This window comes from Poecilia latipinna, unplaced genomic scaffold (assembly GCF_001443285.1).
Source record: "Poecilia latipinna isolate Pla-1442-1.1 unplaced genomic scaffold, P_latipinna-1.0 Scaffold1892, whole genome shotgun sequence".
Classification (NCBI taxonomy): domain Eukaryota; kingdom Metazoa; phylum Chordata; class Actinopteri; order Cyprinodontiformes; family Poeciliidae; genus Poecilia; species Poecilia latipinna.
In genome coordinates, this window is record NW_015114508.1 from 92,644 (window position 1) to 108,522 (window position 15,879).

Sequence of the window (15,879 nt, forward strand, 5' to 3'; positions counted from 1 at the left end):
ATTATTTCCAGTAATACAAGAATAAATTACATAAATAAAATATTACCACAATAAGGTCATGGTAATAGGAGAATAAAACCATAATAATACAAGAATAAATTACATAAATAAAATATTACCACAATAAGGTCATGGTAATAGGAGAATAAAACCATAATAATACAAGAATAATGTAATACCAATACCAAACTCACAAGGTGTTCAACATAATGTCATTTAATTTTTTTTTTATATTGTTTATGTAGGAGTTCTTTTAAAATTGCTACTTCATTATTAATATATGACTTTATTCCCACATTATTATGTTATTATGTCCTTATTCTGGCAATGTTATTACATTATTCTTGTATTATTATGGTTTTATTCTCCTATTACCATGACCTTATTGTGGTAATATTTTATTTATGTAATTTATTCTTGTATTACTGGGATTTATTCTTGTCATAATATGACAAAGGTAGCCATTTGAAGTGTATAAATACTTTAATTCTCTGCCTCATACGGCTCCTCTTCTCTGCTCCTTCAGACTAGCGGCAGCAGCAATTAACAAACACCTTTTATATGGCTTAGTCCAACACTCCTAAGAACAGTTTTAAAGACTTATTGGAGAAATGTTGTTGTGATGATGTGCTGAAAGAATATCTGTTAGAGCAGGAGCTTCTTAAAGAGACAGTAGACCAGTTTGATTTCGCATTAAATTGTGAAATCAAATTTCTTTTAAGTCATATTTGATATTTATAGTATTTTTGTAACAAGTGAAGGTAACACAATGACCTGATGTGCTATAAAATGGCTTTATGTTCCTGGTAAATACATATTACCGCCCCTTAGCAACTCTTGCAGGCAGGTTACTGAAAGCGAAAAGGTAATCATTCCGATTTCTGCAGGAAAAAACCCACATAGATACAATCCTGCAAAGCACGACTTGTTTCCAAAATTTAGACCAGCTGCAGAAAGGGAAGCTTTCCTGTGACATAAAAAAGAAACCCACTATCACAGTCAGACGACCTGAAAGCTTTGCCTGTGCAGCTGGGCTCACCTGGACCCTGACATCTTTGTGGCTTTGATGATGTTCACAGGAACCACTTGTGAGCTCCAGGTCGACCAGTGTCAGTCACAGCCTTGTCTTCACCATGGCACTTGTGTTAACCACACCGCAGGCTTTCGGTGCATCTGCCATGTTGGTTTCCAAGGAGACCGATGCGAAATCGACACAGACGATTGCCAGGAGCAGCCATGCCAAAACGGGGCTCTGTGCGTTGACGGGGTGAATGAGTAAGTCTTTACGGATAAACGCCCGTTAAGGCTGCCATCATGGAAACAGACGGAAGATAAAATACGGCTAGTTTATAAATTACTGACCAGCTTAGCACCAAAATACATTAAAGGTCTTCCAGACCTCTCAGGTTTCCTGGTTCTGGTCTGAATCCCCAGAACCAGAACCAAACACAGAGAAGCATTATTATTATTATTATTATTATTATTATTATTATTATTATTATTATTATTATTATTATTATTATTATTATTATTATTTCTTAAAGTTTTTATGATATAAAGCACTTTGTTGATGAAAAATTCCACACAAAGAAACGTGATTTATTGATTGAAGGAACTTCTGAGAAAACTATTACCGATACATTAACAAACTATGTGATTGTCTCAGATACAGCTGCGACTGCTCAGACCCAGCCTTCACTGGGCCGCACTGTGAGACGCTGCTGCCACAATGCAACTCTGATCCCTGCTTCAACAGCGCCATCTGTAAGGACAACCAGGGTAACTACACCTGTGAATGCTGGCCGGGTGAGAAAAACTAATTTGTTTTTGTGCTCATGATGTTTTGATCTCATCATAACCGCAGTCTGATTCCTCATTTCAGGGTTCGAGGGCCGTAACTGCGAGATAGACATGAACGAGATCGAGTGCAACAGCAGCAGCCCGTGCATGAACGGTGGCAGGTGCCTGGAGAGGTCAGGGCAGGTTCTGTACGGCAGCGAGCCTCTGCTGCCTGAACGCTACGAGCCCGCTGCAGGCTACATCTGCAGCTGTCCTCCAGGAACAGCAGGTACACTGAAACCAGGGCTGCAACTAATCATTATTTTAGTGATCAATTATTCTGTCTTTAATCACATTCTTCAGATTTTTCATTTAACCACTTGAGCTTATTTTATACAATATTAGAAATGCATAAAAATACAAAGAAACAAATAACTAAATTCCTTTTTTAAATTGTTAAATAAAAATTTTGCACCTAAAATGCAATAACATTCCTTTAGTGAACACTTGATCAGTTGTAGCAAATGATGCATCTGCAGCTAAAATAAATCCTTCTAACATCAACATGTAAGAAGGATTTTCTGCTCGACTTACATCAATACAGTGTAGGGCTGATCTGTGGAGTATTTTTTGGATTAACTGATTAATAATTGGATAGCAAAAGGTGCTTAATTGGAAATATTTTACAGAATTTGAACAAACTGAAGGAAAAACTGGATCTTTAGGAGCTCTGGGAATTTCTGGGCATTAACAGACAAAGAAGGTATTTTATCTTAAATGCAAAATGTTTTTTTTTTTTTTGAACAGTTTTGGAATAGTGAGTGTGTTGTTCTTTTAGCAAATGTCAATTCTTTGAGTTTTTACACTCAATAAAGTGTCTATTTTCAACTAATATTTCGATAACAGCATAATAAAAGTTAGTCCTATCACTCCACACTGGAACTGGAAAATATTTTAAAAATTAAAATAAAACACCAAAAAACTATAAATAAAAGTAAATAAAAACCACACAAGTGAAACTATTTATATTGGATTATGACGTCTCTGAAAACAAGCATACTAATCATCAGAATGGAAATTATAACTTATCAATGACTAATTGATTAATTGCGTGCTGTGACAGACTTACCAGTAATGAGAGTGGAAAAATGTTTAAATTGTAACTTTTAAACTTGTAAATTTTAACTTTAACTCCTTCGTAGCAAAAGATGAATTTTGAAAATGCTCACATTATTTCTTGTGTCCGTCTGTGAGCTGCTGCCTGCTGATAATTGTGTTCTAAAAACTGACTCTGCCAGTGGCGGCGGCGGCTCTGACTCAGTAAGGTGGCTAAGTAGCATTAGCTTAATCCCTGGAGATCTGGCTTTGCTGGTCTCCTGACTGAACATATTCGCCTCGACATGCTTCAGAGCACACGGCCACACAAGCAGCAGAGCTTCGCCGGGACGCAAACACAAACTAATATGAAGTCAAACAAGTTTGGGTCAGTTCTGGTTGCAAACGTGTTGGCATGATGTGGGAACCCGCACCATGGATTTGGTGGATTTTGTTGCTTGTTGCAGGTAAACTGGAGCTTTTATTTATGTGAATAGATTTGGTAATGCTGTTACATAACAAGTCACCTGGTTCTTTCATCATTAATTACTGGTTTACTCAAACAGTTTAATGCTTAACAGATGTTGTATATTTTAAATTCTTTAATTTATGTTAAATTCATATACCAGTGATTTTTAAAATCTAAAAATGCCAAGTTAAGACATTCATGTAGAGATTTTGGAGGAAATAATTTGACCAGACTAATACGTTTCTACATCATTACAGCAATAAAACACTTATAAAAATATATATATTTGTCACGGCAGAAGATTTTGTAACAACAGGAATATTTGCAGAATTTATCTGAATTCAAAGTTACATTTGAGAACAACATCTAGTTGTTTAATTGTTGTTCTACTCTGCAAAAACAATTTTGATCTAGTTTCTTGACTAAATATAGAATTTCACTATAAATTAGAACATATGCCGATTTTTTTTTTTTTTTTTTTTACTTATAACATGGATAACAGGTTTTGTAACAACTTGCCAGTGGAACTAGTACTTTTTTCTATATTCAAGAATTATTGATATAAAACAATATCTTATACCTTACTGAAAGATTACGTAAGTTAGTTTAGTCTTATTTTAAGTGTACTAATATATTTACAGTAGAAACAAGACAAAAATACTTGGTAAGATTTGGTTTTTGCAGCGTAGAGACTTTTCTGAACGTTTCTCCTTCTGTCTTCTGTCTGCAGGTTCCCACTGCCAGGAAGTGGTGAACCAGTGCGAGTCCAATCCCTGCCGGAACGGGGGCCGATGTGAGAGCCTCGATGGGGGCTTCACCTGCCACTGCCTCACACAGGCGCGTGACGGCGTTCTCTACGGAGGTTCGAACTGCGACGTGAAGTTAGTCGGCTGTGAAGGTCATGAATGCCAGAACGGGGGCTCCTGCTCTCCATTCCTGCTGGACGGGACTCACGGTTACACCTGCTCCTGCACACCCGGATACTCCGGACCGCTCTGCTACAACCCAACCACGTTTTCCTTTGAGCGCAGAGGTTACCTGTTGCTTCACAACCCCCTGGCGAACGCTGACCTGACCTGCAACATCACGCTGAGCTTCAAGACCGTTCTGCCGTCTGCGTTGTTGTTCCAGAGGAACATCGGGGGGCTGGTGCTGCAGCTTTGGCTAGACAAGGGTGAGCTGCTTCTGATGCTGTGGAGCGAGAAATCTGCCAGAGAGATCGACATTCTGGGGCTTCCACATAATGTCAGTGATGGACAGTGGCACACTGTGGAGGTTGTGTTCATAAACGAGAACTTGAGCCTTAGATTATTCGATGACGCTGGAAGTTGTGGGAGCCAGTCATGCCACACGATGACCCCAGTCCAAACCAACCTGACAGAGCTTGAGACTTCCCCTCAGGACACATTTATAGGGGGGAGCCTCAAAAACCCAAGTTCGTTCAGTAGACACGTTGGTTTGCCCGTGTTCATCGGCTGCATGCGTGATGTGTTCGTAGACTGGCAGCTGGTTGTTCCAGAGGAATGGCTGAGCAACTCTGTGGTTAACGTGTTGCCCGGCTGCAGCCACAGGGACCGCTGCCGGGACGAGCCGTGCCAAAATGGAGGCCGGTGTGTGAACCTGTGGCAGAGCTACGAGTGCCAGTGCACAAGGCCTTACGAGGGGCACGACTGTGAGGAGGGTAAGCTCACAGCAGGAAGAGACAAATTGTTCTTCTTCTTTATATATGAATGCACCTTTTGGTTTTTGTTTTCTTTTTTTGTCAGATGTAAAATATTTAAAGGGAACCTATAATTCAAAATTCACATTTTGCATGTTTTTATACTAACATTTGTGTCTCAACTCCTTCTACAAATAACCAAAGCGCTAAAAAAAAAACCTAAAAAAAAAAACCAAACAAAACAAACACTCAGCTGTTTTTGCTAATATGTTCATTTTTTTGGTGTCTGAAAAATGAGCTGCTTAAAAAACTTCCTAAATGTTAGGTCACAGTTGTTGGGCGCTACAACGTAACCTAGCAACCGCAGCAGAGACCAACTCTGTCACCTAGCAATGTGAGCTCACTTGGTCAGCTGATTTTACCACTTTACAATGGCTACTGGAAAAGACGCGTATTTGTGGTTTACTTACTGTCCAGAAATTACTTGCTGCATTCTTGTTGATTGTGCAGGAGGCTCCACTTCTGCTTTTCAAACATTTCCAAACAGTTGTATAATTGTGCATCTGTTTGTAGCCATTTTGTCTAAATATTGAGTTTGGGGGCAGCAATTTATTTGGATTTAAACTGAAAGAGGCCCTAAAACAGCTCATTCTGAAAGGAGATCAATATAGGATCAACTGATCAGTTTCAATATCTAAGAAAATTTTTGTTCAAAACATGTAAAGAACATCATTTGTGTAGCCCACAGACCTACTCTAACCTGTTTAATGAAGTGTAATAGACCATCTTTAAGCTTATATGAGTTTCCAGACCTGAATAATTAGAACTGGAGGAAAAACAGTTACACCACAGGCTCCAAATTTCATAAATGGGTAATTAAATAACATCCTTAGCTGCTTTTGTGTAACAGAATTTGCCAGAGACAAGTCCAATCAAAAGCCAGAACAAAGAGGCCCGGGCAGAGATCCTCTTATCCGACGTAGCGGATTAAGGATACAAAGGATCCTATTTAGGAAATAATCACGTCCTGCAAGGAATGTCGCACATTGTTTAACATAATTTCACAAACTTAAAACAGCAGAAAGAGAATTACACTCATTTTAGATTTATGTTTCAGATTATTCTTTAATTTCGGTGTAAAATAGAAAGCACTCAGGTTTTCCCCTTTATGAGTGTAAATCCTTTGTTTGCCGACACAAACACATTTCTGCAAGTCTATAAATTTTCACACCTCAACATGGAAACGCTTTGAAGCTTAAGTAAGGTTTTACGTGACACGCTCTCCCTGCCTGAGCCTGTTTTTTCCCTTTGTGGTTTCACTATCTAATGAGATGACCGACCCACAGTGGAAAGTGCTGACAGGTGACACAGAACACGTTTCAATGAGGGCCACCATAAACTTTCCTCTGTTCGAGACTGAACTCCTACATTTCTGCAGAAACTCTAATCTAATGCACATCTTTTTAAAAGAGAATAAGTTCAGTGAGGTATTAATACTCATTTTGTCATGTTCCAAACACAAGTTACATGTAATCCTTTGGGATTATAATCAACACAAATTCATTGCATGGTTGTTGCATGCATTCGTGTGCAGCCTTCTTTATTTCAGTACCACTAAATAAAATACAATACCGTCAGATGTTACTGAAGTAATCCTGCGTGTAAGCTTGCATAATCTCTGTTTCTAAATGTGCAGAGATGGTAGATAAATACTCCAACAGATGGTCCAGAAAGTACCGATCAGGAGAGCTGAATACAAATGCACTCCATACTTTTCAGATATTTATTTCTGAATAAATTTAGAAAACTTAAAATCACATAAAATCTCCAAAAAATACGAGTTCAAAAAGCCTTTCTGTCATATTAATACGGCTGCAGATAACAATTTTTATTAGCAATCAATTATTCTATTGATTAATTGGATAAAAATGGTCACATTCCGCAGATTTATTATTTAACAATATTTGAAATACATTAAAAATACAAATAAAGAAATGAGTTTTGGTTTATTCACTGCTCTGGATGTGAGTAAATGATCTTTTTAGAGTTTATATTCTCCATTTAACAATTAATCAATTACTAAATTAGCTGACTTGATTGTTTCAATAATCAATTCATCATGATTAATACAAATAATCATTACTTGTATGTTTAGGGTTGTTTTCAACCTGATTCAAATCTATAAGATTATTTTCTCAATTAGCAGACATAGAAATACGTCTCTGTTTCTTCATAGCTTAAATAAATTTGGACTTTTTGGACACTTTTTAGTTTGTTTTGTGTCCGTGCATCATATGAAAACACATAATCTTCATGAAAATGTCCTCCAGACTAAAAATTGACTATCTTTTTTGCAGAACATGTTACTGCTCGCTTTGGGAATGAGGACTCTCACAGTTTCGCGGCCTTCGCCATCAACAACGATCTGGGTCAGAACCTCTCCGTCTCCCTGTTCCTGCGCACGCGGAGGCCGAACGGACTCCTGATGCTGCTCTCCAACAGCAGCAGCCCGTACCTGCACATGTGGCTGGAGGGCGGCAGGGTCAAAGTTCGTCTCCATAACTCTGAGAGCGTGAAGGCACAAAGAGCCGTTCATGATGGAGAGGTCCACTTTGTATCTGTAGAGGTTCTGGATGGTCTCATGTCGCTGTATGTCGCGGGGCAGAAGCAAGGCGATGTGCAGGGAAGGACTGTAGATGTGAGCGCAGGCGATGCGGTTTTTGTTGGAGGTCTGCCAGAGAAGAGAAGCACCTCAGAGTTTGGTGGATTTTTCAAAGGATGCATCCAGGATTTGAGGATCGGCGACACGAGGCTGCAGTTCTTCGGGCCGGACGCTTCGCTGACATCACATCCTCTTGAGCACATACAAAATGTGATTCAGGGCTGCCCTGGAGACAACGCCTGCAGTGTAAGCAAACACTCTGATAGCTGCACAAATGCATACTGGAGCTATACATCTTGCGTAACTCCCGAAAATTACAGCGTTTTTACGAAATATGTAAGGGCCAAAGGGAAAGGGGCTGATGTAGTTAAAGAGTGAAAAAGTGTAGCACAGATATTAGAGGAGCAAATGTTTCCAAAACAGTGTAATGAGGAAATACAGTAGATTCATTGTGAATTGCAGAAGCTGAAACCGATGCAGAAAACTGCTGAAAAAGCTCAAATCGAAGTAAAACAACCATTTGATCTGATCTAGAGCTGAAGCATCATCAGATCACAGAGAAACATCCAACAAAAGAGTTAAAATTATTAATAATATAATGCAGAAAAACAGCAGGTTGAATGGTACTATGACCTAAATTTTACTGTCTGTAGCTCAAGACAGTAATATTGAAAGCTAAGCTTCATGAAAGAGGGAATATCGGTATGTGTGAGTAGTTTCTTTATTATTAAAGTTGAAGCAGCTGGAAGAATTTATTTGCAAAATCCGGGAATCATATAACATTTGCATATTAGTGGAGTTTATGTTGTCATCAGCTTTGGCAGGAAACATAATTATTTAATTATAAATATCCTAAAATTTAAACTGATTTCATAAAAGCTAAATGATAAAAAACTGAACCAACAGTCCAAAACTCCAGCAAACCAAAACACAGGACAGTTCTACCAGGTCATAACGCAGCGCATGTTTGTTTCTCATTCACAGAGAAATCCCTGTTTAAATGGGGGCATTTGCTTCTCTGGGTGGGACGACTTCACCTGCACCTGCCCCGGCAGCACAGCAGGGCGGCGCTGTGACGAGGTGAAGTGGTGTGAGCTGTCGCCATGCCCCGCACCTGCAGAGTGCAAGATGCTGCAGCAGGGATACGAATGTAAGTGACTCCAATTTACCCGCACAGGTGAAATAGCTTACAATGAAAGATGGATTTTTTTTTATTTTACTAAAACAGAAAATGTTTCTGTTGTTTTACTCCCATACAAGGTGAATATTTTGCATATTATCTAATTGTTCTAGGATTTACCAGTTCATTCTTAACTTGTCTCTATGTGGCTGAATGTCACAGCAGTTTTATTTAGATTCTGGCCTCAATCTTGCCACTCGGTATTCAGTATCTGATCCGTAAAGCAGGATTGATCCAAAGCTACTTGATCCTTTTCTCAAAGGGATTAGTGATGACTCTCTGTCTTTTAAGGAACCCGTTTCCACTGATACGCTCATTTCTTCATCTTTACACTGCAAAATCACAGGATCTTACCGTGAGTTTCAGGTCTAGCTTCTAGTGCAAATATCTTAGTATACTTTAAATAGGACAAAGCGAGCACATAAGTAACTTTTCAGCAAGATATAGTAGCTTGTTTCAAATCAATAATTCTTTAATATTGATGAAATGTAGTCCCACTGGCAGATTATTTCACTAATTACTCAGGAAAATTTGCTGTTATAACTGTAATAATCTGCCAGTGAAACCAGTACTTTTATTAAATCAATATTAAAGAATTATTGACTTCAGACAATCTCTTATATCTTGCTGAGACATTATTTGTAAGTTAGTTGTGTCCTATTTCAAGTGAACCAAGAAAGTTACATTAGAAACTTGACAAAAACTCTTGGTAAGATTTTATGTTTTTGCAGTGGATTATTTTATTATCTGCTGAAAATGGTGTAGTAAAATTGGGCAAAGTTGTTTATTAGGTTGAAGCTACTTGATTTAAGGAAGTTTAAATCATTTAAAGTCGATGAAAGCAAAATAAAACTCAAACCTGAATGGAAACATTTGCTTTAAACTCATCTGTCGCTGACTTCTCCTGTTTGTTTTGCTCTCTGTAGGCACAAACAGTGACTCAGTTTGTTTCCTATTTGCAACTCGAGCTTTGTAACATTGTTAAATAAAAGGTTTGTGACTTGATCATTTGTGTTAAGCTAGAAGAGAATTAGCCTGCTAAACCACAGCCTCTTGTCCTACTTTTTGCTTCGTGCAAAAGGCTTTGGAGCCTCTGCTGATGAGAAGTGATGCCTGCTGGAGCCAGAGACTCTGCTGAGGTTTTAAATTTTACGCAGTGGCCAACGTGTGGCTGTGATGTGCTCCATCTGCCTGGTTCCAGCTGCATTCTGGATCAGCTGCAGATTAGATTTTTTTAGTCAGACCTGTGAAAACACTGCTGCAGTGATCAATGCGACTAAAGATAAACACATGGCTGAGTTTCTCTAGGTCTTGCTGGGACGTTAGTCCTCTAATCCTGGAGATGTTCTTCAGGCGATAGAAGGCTGAAGATAATATCTACAGAGAAAAATGCAGACAGTCATGCTCCTGGTTGATTTTTCTGCAGATGGAACTTTTAGTGAAAGTGTCTGCTAGAAAGTTTTAGATTTGATAACTGCTGTCTCCCTGTTATTCCTCCAGGTTACTCCAATGCAACTTTCCTGAACGACAGCACTGTGACGACCTATCGGGGAAACGGCCACATATTCCGAAACATCACCAGCCTGTCTCTGAACCTCCGCACACGGAAGCGTAATGCAGCCATCCTGCATGCAGAGAAAGGTTCCTCCTTCATCACGGTTTCTGTTCAGGACGGCCTCCTCTTCATGGAGCTCCAGAGCTCCTCTGGGCGCCTCAGCGGCTCGGAGGAGGATCAGGAGGAGAGAAGAGAGGAGAGGGTGTCAACGGTGAGCCTCAGCAGCAGGAGGAGCATCGCGGACGGCGAGTGGCACGCCGTCCATCTGTTCATGACGGCGCCGTGGGCTCAGTCGTCTCGCTGGTCTTTGGTTCTGGATAATGACATAGAGGACGCCAGCCTCTCCAAGAGCCAGGGCAGCAACCTGAACTTCCTCAGGGAAGGGGTGGACGTCTACCTGGGCGGCCTGGCTCCGTTCACTGGCTGGTCCCTGGCCGGCTGTCTGGGAACAGTGGAGCTGGGCGGCATCGCTCTGCCGTACTTCAGCTCCTCAGAGGTGAACCTCCCACGCCTGCAGGTCGAGCAGTTCATCCAAAAGTCCCCGAACCCGGCGCTGCCCGGCTGCAGAGGAGCCTCGGTGTGCGAGCCCAGCCCCTGTCTCAACGGTGGCCAGTGCCAGGACCTGTTCAACACCTACAACTGCACCTGTGCGGAGGGCTGGGCCGGCAGACGCTGCGACGTCCTGGTAGACACCTGCGCTTCGAACCCCTGTCTCCATGGCAACTGTAGCATCAACGGGCTCAGCTACGAGTGCACCTGTGAGGTCGGGTACACGGGTGTGGACTGTGAGGAACAGGTGGATGTGTGCAGGAACCACCTGTGTGCCAATGGAGCCACCTGCCTCCATGGCCCGGATAAATACGCCTGCCTCTGCGCCGAGAACTACACCGGCCCGCTCTGCAGGTGAGTCCAGGGGCTTTTCTGCAGACAGACCACTGCAAAGACACAAATCTGACCAAGTGGTTTTGGTCTAGTTTTAGTGCAAATAGACTTAAAATGAGACAAAACCAGCTCACAAATAGCTTTTAAGCAAGATGTACGAGCTTGTTTTAAGTAAATAATTCCCTAATATTGATTAAAAAAAATACTAACCCCACTGGCATATTATTTCACCTTAACAAGACATGTGAAAAGTGAAACAATCTGCTAGTGGAACTAGAACCTTTTCATCAGTATTAACTTATTAAACTCATATTTCTTGCTGAAGAGTTATTTATAAGTTAGTTTTGTGGGTTTTTTATGTCTATTTGCACAAAAAAATTAGACCAAAAACACTTGGTCAGATTTGTGTCTTTGCAGAGTAGTGCACAGAGTATAGGGCTGGACAATAAGCTAATAATAAAATCTATTGCAATAGACATGATCAATATCAATCGAGAAAAAGTCTGCTCGAACAGTCAATAATTTCTGATCCAGAACCGCACAGCATTCTGGGGGATGTAGGCAGGGGAAAGGCTTTAGTCACTGAACCTCTCATGGTGCTAATCAAGTTTGGTGGCATCAACTAACTCACTCGCTCTCTGGTTACCTAGCAACGACCTGTTGAGGTTTTGCCATGGTGCCTCAGACCTGCTTAACAATAAAAAAACAGCAATGTGGAGTAAAAGTTTAGGATAAAACAGGATATTGGCAGATATTTAAACAAAAAAGAATCAATAATTATCGATTTCAAACCCTTTTATCCTGATACATTTTTCAGCCATATCGTGTTAATACAGGGAAAAACTCTTTAACTTCCACTTTATAAAGAGACGTTTTTCCCCACAATTTTCCCCAAATTGAGTCAAACTAAACATTTCCTGTTTTAAACCAGTTAAAATTCTAAAAGAGCAAATTTTACAGAAGCTTTTAAAATAAGCATTACATTTTTAAATTAACCAATTTGTAATAACAATGTTATTACACATTATGGTATCTGCTTAAAACAAATTCTGGTTTGTTTCCTCTTCTGCTATGGTTTAATTGTACATACATAAAACCACTATTTGAGTTGTAGTATTAAAATACATGTTGGGCATCAGTTTTATTCAGTTTAAGCTTATAAAGCAGGAAATTGTCCCAAATGATTAAAGACACAGTAATCTAAGTGTATGCCAACTTCTGACTTTGGTTAAAGTAATAAAAAATTCTCTACAAAATGTCTTGCTCATTATTTAATATTTAAAACAGACATTATTTGTGTGTCTCCTCTAACTGACCTAAAACAAAAACTGTTTTCTTTTTCTTAAAGAAAATGTAACGGGTTTCTTAAAACTGAGTATGTAAACATGTGGTTTCTACTCTATTTTTCCTGGATGCATAAAGCTGAAAAATGTGGATTATCAGATAACAAACAACCTCTCCCTTTTAAGACATTCTCAATGCTCCAAAAGTGTCGTAAAAAACAGAACTAAAACCTTACTTTGCGAGCACAAAATACACAAATAAATGCTCCAAAATCGCACAGCCGAGGGAGCGTACCACAACACAAAAACAAAATCCTTCACTGTAAATGTCTCCATGTCTGCCTCTGTTCAGCACTTCAACCACAGTTGCAGTAAGCGTCTCAGAAGCCGCGTTTCTATTCTAGTGTCAGCCAGAAAAGGCCTCAGTCTCTCTGGTTCGGCGCTAGTTTCTCTCCCTTGTCATCTCCGGTTTGCCTCTGAGAACCAGCGGGGGAACGCCTCCAAACATTTATCCCGTAAACACACAGGCTCCTGCCTTTTTGCCTCTTTTGCACGGGTAAAATCTTTGCAAGTGTCTCGCTAAGAAAGCAGCCAGTGAAGCGATCTCCCTTTACTGGGAACATCTCTGCTGTATAGTTTTCATCAAAATGACTTTGCTTTGTTTTTCTCGCTTGTTTGTGCTGCTTTCTTCCTCCTTTCAATTTTTTCCCCCTTTCTGTTGCTCTGCAGCGAACGCGTGGAAGAACTTCCTTGGTACATCGTTGTCAGAAAAATGTGAGTTTTGTTTTTCTTTATTTATTTCCGCTGCATTCCCAGGTGTTTGTTTCCTGTTAGATATTTGTCTCTCACATGTCATGCACGGCGCATCCTGTTCTTTTGTCGAGTTGTGTGCAACAAAATGCCAAGAAAAGCAAATATTAACACTCCCTCTGACGATGTTTGTTGTCAAAATGAGCCAACCAGTCTTTCAAATGAGTGACAGCTGTTGTTGAAAACATTCCCAGCCATTCAAACAGAAGACTCCCCGAACAAAAATGTACCTTTTCAGAGATAAGTGCCTATTTTTACATCCACTGAGGACTGATTTTCATGTTGCTACTGAAGGTTGTAGAGAGATTGTTTGCTTGCTGATTCCTGCACTTCGGATGTGACAGTTTGCTGGCCAATAATCTCATTTTGATGCGTTTATTTTCTTTTTTTGGGGGGGGAAGCAGCAGGAGGCGAACAAATCATCCAGAATAATGCAGCTTCTGGATTAAATGCAGGAGTCCTGCAAAGTCTTGAAAAGTCTGGAGTTTTCATTTATATATCGCATTTTCCAAACAAGTATTGGAAAATATCGAAAACATTTTGATATTTACACATTTACATAGTCCACATTTTCTTAAAAGATTAACATCATAGTTTCTAAAATGTGTTTAATATTGTTTTGTATTTATAGGTTTGCCTTATTTCTGATGTGCAAAATCACAACTTTACTGGGATTTCAGTAGTCGGTCTGACTCCTAAGATGAATCTGTCGTACAAATGTAAAAAAAAACCAAAAAAACAACGCCTACATTCTGGTATGAGAATAAGATTTTACATTTTAAAGCTGAGCTCAGCTTTGCTTGTCCAGATGGCAAAAATAGGAGCGGACGAGCCATTTACTAACGATTTGTGTTGTTTTATTGTTTCTGAAACTTCTAAGATAAATGTTTCGCATTCAAATATTCAGACTATTCATGAAAATTGTTCTAAAATTGAATGCATTAAATTTATGGACGTTTAAAATGTGCTGAGGCTGTGGAAACATGTGTTTCTCCTCTGGTTTTCCTCTCAGCACGCCCAAGCTGCCTGTTTCTGTGTGTGGTGATGAGCTCAGGAACTACACCTGCTTCAACGGAGGGAACTGCACTGACCGGGAGCTCTCCTGCGACTGTCCTGCAGGATTCATTGGACACAGGTAAGATGGAGTCGCTCCTTTCATTCATCCGTTGTCTTCTGACCATTTGAGATCCCGCATGCAAAAGGTAGAAATGATCCCTTCAGTGAGTTCTGGGTTTGCCCTGCAGTCTTGTGAAAGTGTGGATCATTTTCTGCACAGGAAAAACAACAATAATAAAAGTGATGCAGCAACAAGCAATAAATCAAATAATAAACATGTAAATCTGCAAAATGATCAACAGATGCAAAATAAGCATAATTTAAAAATGTAGAAAAAATTTCAACTTGTAAGACGAGAAGAAACACAAAGGATGTTGTCTTAAAGAGACAGGAAGCAAGCTAAGCTTTCACTGCATTACAGCATCACTGTTTATAAATCTTTCTGCAAAACGAGAAGCAGCATAAAACTTTATTAAAAACTTACAGAAGAGTCCCAAGAAAATAATAAAGTCATTTAACAAAAGCTAAATTTGTAATTAAAAACAAAACAGACCCTAAGAGAGCGCCCTGTGGGACACCGTTAGTAATTTGCTAATTCAAGCAAATTGAGAAATGACTCAAAGAAAGTCTTTCATGTGTTTCATTATGTTTCTTTAATGAAAAGTAAGATTTGGTCATGTAATTTGAAGACCTTGATGAAAAAAGAAATGTTTATTTTCTTCATCTATTCTCTTAGAGATATTACTGTGACTCTTCGTTATAGATAATTGGAAATATACATACATGTGACAGGAAACTGGAAAAAATTGTAAATTATAAATCGATATGAAAGTGACCGAGTGAAACACAGTAAAACCATAAAGTTTCAGCTCAGATATAACGGTGTGTGAATGTCCTGTGGTTTTCCATTACTTGCATAATAAATGAGCTGAATCAGGTAAATATCTGCTGCCAGTCACATTTGAACAGTTGTGTTGCGAAAGAGAGTGTCTCCAAGTCAAACTCGCTCACTGAGGAAAAAAAATAACAGAAACTAAGTCACTAAATTAGCAAAATAAGATCAGGTGGTGTTTGAGAACCAGTCAGGAGTCGGTAGAAGCCAGCAAATTTAACCAAAAAGCACATATGGTGTCTGTTCACAGTTACATTTTCCACTGCCATATAAATACCTGTTAGTGTGCAATTTATAAAGAAAAATGTGTATATAAACATAAGTTGCACACTGTTTTGTGTTGTCGTGTGTCTTTAGGTGCGAGCAGGATGTGGACGAGTGCAAGTCCAACCCGTGTCTGAACGGCGGCTACTGCAGAAACCTGGTCAACAGGTTCGTCTGCGTGTGCGACATGAGCTTCGCTGGAGACGTGTGTCAGACGGACGTAAGCGACATTTACTTTTATGTGGCGATTCTCCTGTGGCAGAACCTCTTCCAGCTGCTGTCCTACCTCATC

The 15,879-nt window shown here is 39.6% G+C and overlaps 1 protein-coding gene across 6 annotated transcripts in view; it reads left to right on the plus strand.

The window, feature by feature from the left end:
- The window catches only part of LOC106934995 (protein crumbs homolog 1-like), a 39,004-nt gene that overhangs the window by 9,405 nt on the left and 13,720 nt on the right, over positions 1 to 15,879 (plus strand). For 5 of the 6 annotated variants that reach the window (XR_001421812.1, XM_015015208.1, XM_015015205.1 and 2 more), the window contains exons 3-12: positions 1,080 to 1,275; positions 1,667 to 1,806; positions 1,883 to 2,068; positions 4,074 to 5,024; positions 7,361 to 7,911; positions 8,650 to 8,815; positions 10,346 to 11,303; positions 13,295 to 13,339; positions 14,388 to 14,510; positions 15,681 to 15,807. Coding sequence is in view for 5 of the 6 variants with exons in the window: in XM_015015208.1 (XP_014870694.1) it covers positions 1,080 to 1,275; positions 1,667 to 1,806; positions 1,883 to 2,068; positions 4,074 to 5,024; positions 7,361 to 7,911; positions 8,650 to 8,815; positions 10,346 to 11,303; positions 13,295 to 13,339; positions 14,388 to 14,510; positions 15,681 to 15,807 (3,443 nt within the window). In the remaining variant the exon portion in view is untranslated. Of the gene's footprint in view, positions 1 to 1,079; positions 1,276 to 1,666; positions 1,807 to 1,882; positions 2,069 to 3,145; positions 3,342 to 4,073; positions 5,025 to 7,360; positions 7,912 to 8,649; positions 8,816 to 10,345; positions 11,304 to 13,294; positions 13,340 to 14,387; positions 14,511 to 15,680; positions 15,808 to 15,879 lie in introns of those variants that run through there. The other variant, XM_015015209.1, reaches the window with a different exon arrangement.